The sequence below is a fragment of the Alligator sinensis genome, unplaced genomic scaffold (assembly GCF_000455745.1).
Source record: "Alligator sinensis unplaced genomic scaffold, ASM45574v1 scaffold346_1, whole genome shotgun sequence".
NCBI classification, from domain to species: Eukaryota; Metazoa; Chordata; order Crocodylia; family Alligatoridae; genus Alligator; species Alligator sinensis.
The window spans coordinates 34,951-39,535 of NW_005842765.1; the positions used below are offsets into that span (position 1 = coordinate 34,951).

General features: G+C 41.1%; 1 protein-coding gene across 1 annotated transcript in view; it reads right to left on the bottom strand.

The window, feature by feature from the left end:
* NLN (neurolysin) overlaps positions 1-4,585 on the bottom strand; it is a 69,950-nt gene that overhangs the window by 34,445 nt on the left and 30,920 nt on the right. Inside the window, exon 4 of the mRNA XM_006034713.3 lies at positions 2,167-2,274. Within this exon, the coding sequence (XP_006034775.1) occupies positions 2,167-2,274 (108 nt within the window). The remainder of the gene's footprint in view (positions 1-2,166; positions 2,275-4,585) is intronic.

Consider the following 4,585-nt stretch of genomic DNA (forward strand, 5'->3'; position numbering starts at 1 on the left):
CTGCGGTCTGGCATTGGCGACTCATGTTCATCTTGGAGTCAATAATGACTCCAAGATCCCTTTCTGCCTCTGTGCTCACAAGGAGGGAGCTCCCCAGCTTGTATGTATGCTGTGGATTCCTTCTCCCCAGGTGCAAAACCCTGCATTTATCTACATTGAACCCCATCCTCTTACCATCCACCCACTTCTGTAGTCTGTCTAAGTTTAATTGCAGCCTCTCTCTCCCTTCGAGCGTGCCTACCTCTCCTTACATCTTGGTGTCATCAGCAAACTTGGACAACGTGTTTTCCACCCCCTCGTCCAAGTCACTGGTGAAGATGTTGAACAGTGTAGGCCCCAGGACCGAGCCCTAGGGGACCCCATTGTTCACATCCCGCCAGGTCGAGTACGACCCATCCACCACCACACTCTGGGTACACCCCATCAGCCAATTTTTGACCCATCCAACTGTGTAGGCATCAGTGCCACAGTTGCTCAGTTTATTAATGAGAATGGGGTGAGAGAGAGTCACAAAACAAAAACTGTAATCTTAACTGCATGTAAAAAAATTTACTTTTCTAACATGCTGAAAGTATATTTTCCTAGCCCAGAGAGGATTAATCACATAAATAGTGCCTCTAAATAGTGTTATGTACTCACATACCATTTGTCTTATTTGAGATTTTAAAAAATTGTTACTGTATTTTAATGGAAATTTTTAATGATCCAAAAGGGAGTGTGCACACATGCTCACACACACAAGAGCAAGTGCATGTTGTTTAGAAGTCAGAGTTATATCCCTCTGGGACACATGGCAGGAAGAAAATAATTCCCATAGAAGATAACAGTATTCCAAAAACATTTTAAATGCTGGCATGTAGACATCGCTGAAGAGAATATTTTTGACATTTCAGTCTTACTTCTGGGATTAATTTCCTTTTTATTCCTAGGTTTACATACAACATTGCTTGCAAATTTCAAAAAAAAGTTGCACATTTTTTGTTTTTAAAAAAAAATTGCTACTTTTGGTGAAATTTAAGCATCAATCATGATTTCATGTTACTCTGAGTCACCAACAATTTCCTGAAAAAGAACCTTTTTAATGCTTTTCTAGAGCCATCAGGAAAATTAATATAATAGAGAGTAAGGCTCTTATCAAATACAGGATTTGGGCAAGGAATAATTAGTGGTCAAAGGCAGAGAGGTTCACAGGGTAGAAGTTATCAGAATGGTGTATACTTTGACTGTTGAATGTGGGTACAGACAAAACTGCAGCTCCTCGCTGTAACTGAGAACATTTTGCAGGAAGTGTTGAGTTACAACAATTCCCCGGACCAAACAGAAGTTCACTGTTGTTGGGGGGGAATTTAGCTGCTGGAGCCTGCAGCCAATTTCCCCCAGCAATAGCCCCTCCTCCCTATGAGGTGGCAAAGTTTTCAGAATGGGAGGGGGGAAAGGGAGCAAAGGGAGCTTGTTCTAGGGGTTCCCCAGCTGGCACTGGAAGGTGGGTGAATTGGAGCCCCCACCTCAGAGGGGCTCCAATATACCTGCTCCACCTTCCAGCTGGGGCTGAAAACGCCCCAGACTGAACTTCCTCTGCTTCCTTTACTCCACTCCCATTCTGAAAACAGCTCGAGGCTGGCGGGCAGCGCAGACAGAAGTTGCAAAAGATGCTCTGTTTTGAAATGTCTTCATTTGATCCTTCATGCAATGAAGGATCAGATTTTTGTCCAATCGGACATTTTTTAAGCTGCCTGCAGTTGTGCACTTGTGTTTGGTCATGGTTATAAATTGCTTTCTGTGGCCAGATTGGTTGACAACTGTCACTTTTGTCTGTGCCTTGTATGACTACGGGCCAAGATTTTTGGTACCTTGATTTTTGGGTGCCTGACCTGAATTTTTTTGTATGCAGGTTAGCACTTTCTGAAAATCTAAAACAAGTTGGTCAGTCAAAAACTAACCATTTAAAATTATAAACCACAGCTTGGCTTTATATTAAAATATTTACATTTTTTTCCTTCCGTCTTTTATCATTTCTACATCTCTAGCACTTTAAAGTTGGCCTCAAACCAACATTTAATTGAGATCTGGGCACACAAACTCAAATATACTTTAAGAACAGTTACATAGGTATGGAGAATTTCTTTTATTTGTACCAAAAACACTGAAAAACCCCCTCATACTCACATTTTGCACTTCTTTTGGAAGATGGAGTCCATTTCTTTTTCCCATTTTAATCGACTTATCTAAATATCTCTTAGCTTCAGGCTTTACATTTTCAAGATCGTATGTTTGCTGAAATGGTGATAAATATTTTCATACATGGCATTAGAAACTTCTCAGGTATTAGAAAGGTCAAAGCAAAACTGTTTATTACTTCTGCTGATCTGTACCATAGAAATGCCACCAACATCAGTTGCAAACAGGCTTTATAAATAATTTTACTGTACAGTAGTGTCTCTCTATTGATACAAGGCAGATTAAAACCAGAGAAGACTTTCTTTTAGCAAGCATCATAACTGAAAGTTTACCTATTTGGCTCTGCAAGAGCAGAAGCAAAGCTTTTGTACACTTAGACTGCATAGTGTATTTACACATTATGGGGGTTTACAGATGTTATCTGGGAGGCAGCGAGTGGGGAGGGAGGGAAGCGGGGCGACGCTTTAATTAGCGCAGCTCTCAGAGCTGCACTAATTAAAAGTGCCCAGACTAACATGTGTATTAGCATCCCTGTGCTGAAAAATGGTGGCAGGACACTTTGAACTAAAGCTCATCAAACCAGCTTTAGTTTAAAGCACCCCACCACCATTTTTCAGTGCAGGGATGCTGATACACATGATGCTGGAATATGCTGGAGCATGGTAATTCCCACACTCCAGCAGACTCGATTAATCAAGTCTGCTCCGATGCACTGTAATTACAGCACATCAGAGCAACCTCCCTGCATGTGTATAGGAGCCCTATGATACCAAGCACTCTCTTGTGTTTAAAGCATACTGTACTCAAGTTCATCCTGAACAAGTATCTTTTTAAACAATACACAAACTTAAAGTCATTTCCACAGATTCTACTGACTCTTAGCGCTTACATAAATTTTGTCAGGTCTATATAATTAAAATATGAATTAATCCAAATATATAAGGATTAACAAAAACATTTGTTGTTATATTGCATGGGGAAAACTAAAAAGGATATAAACTAATCTGTCAGAGCATAAGCCAGCCACTAACTGATGGAAAGCAATTCCTAGCTCAAAGGCCTATTATTCTATTACAGTAGTTCTTCCATCCTTCACTGTACAAGCAATTGGACTACGTAAGAGATTTTGGCCTACAAAAGTATTAGCCTGATCTTGTATGGCAATTCCTATGAAAATCAGCCACCCACAATGCAGAGCCATTCAGGGACATCTAATTCAGCTTGTATACCGCAAGTATTAAAGATGCATTAATACAGTGCTCTGCCTGGGTTGCTATATCCTACTTCTCATCAGTACTAATCTCAGCAGGCAGTACACTATACTAATGTAGCCCTATTGCTTCATATAGCTGAGCTAGTCCAGGTATGTCTGCATGACACTCCAATGTGCCACGCTGACATACCTTTAGTATCTCACAAATTGACAAGCCCTTCATGGTTTGCACTCACAAATTATCCATCTTTTCGTCCTAAACATTAAACAATGCTAAAAACAATTCAAGGTCATGTGTTTGCTGAAATGGGGTTATGTGATGATAAATATTTTTTTCATAACGTGGCACTAGAAACTTCTCAGTTATTAACAAGGGTCAGAATAGATCTGTTCATTACTTCTGCTGTTCTGTACCACAGAAATGCAGAAAAATCAACATCACCTGCAAACAGTCTTTATAACCAGTTTTCATGGAATCATAGAAAAATAGCATTGGAAGAGACCTCCAAGGATGGAGATTCCACAACCTCTCCGGGTAACCTATTCCAGTGTTTTACTATCCTCCTAATGAGAAAGTTATTCCTAATATCCAACCTAAATTTCCCTTGCTGCAACTTGAGACCACTGCTTCTTTGTTCTGTCATCTGTCGCCACTGAGAACAGTCTAGCTTCATCCTCTTTGAAACCACCCTGCAGGTAGTTAAAGGCTGCTACTACATCCCCTCCTAGTCTTCTCTTTTTCAGACTAAATAAGCCCAGTTCCCTCAGCCTTTCCTCAAAAGTCATGTTCCCCTGTCCCTTAACCAGTTCTGTTGTACTTTCTCAAATTTGTCTACATCCCTTCTGTAGTGGGGGCCCAAAACTGGACACAGTACTCCAGATGTGGCCTCACCAATGTTGAATAGAGGGGAATAATCACTTCCCTTGATCTGGCAATGCTCCTACTAATGCCATTAGCCTTCTTCGCAACAAAGGCACACTACACTGTTGGCTATACGGTAGTTGACTATATAATAGTTGACTCAGACGGCTGGAGCCAGCTTGAGGTGATATATAAATTGCTCGGTCGTTTGGGCGGGCTGGTGAATGGAGAGACAGACAAAGCGTATTGGTTGCAAAAAGCTTTACTTACGCCGCTAGTAGTCACGACGCAGGTGGTCCGGTCGCTTAAACAACTACACGAGTTGCTCCAGC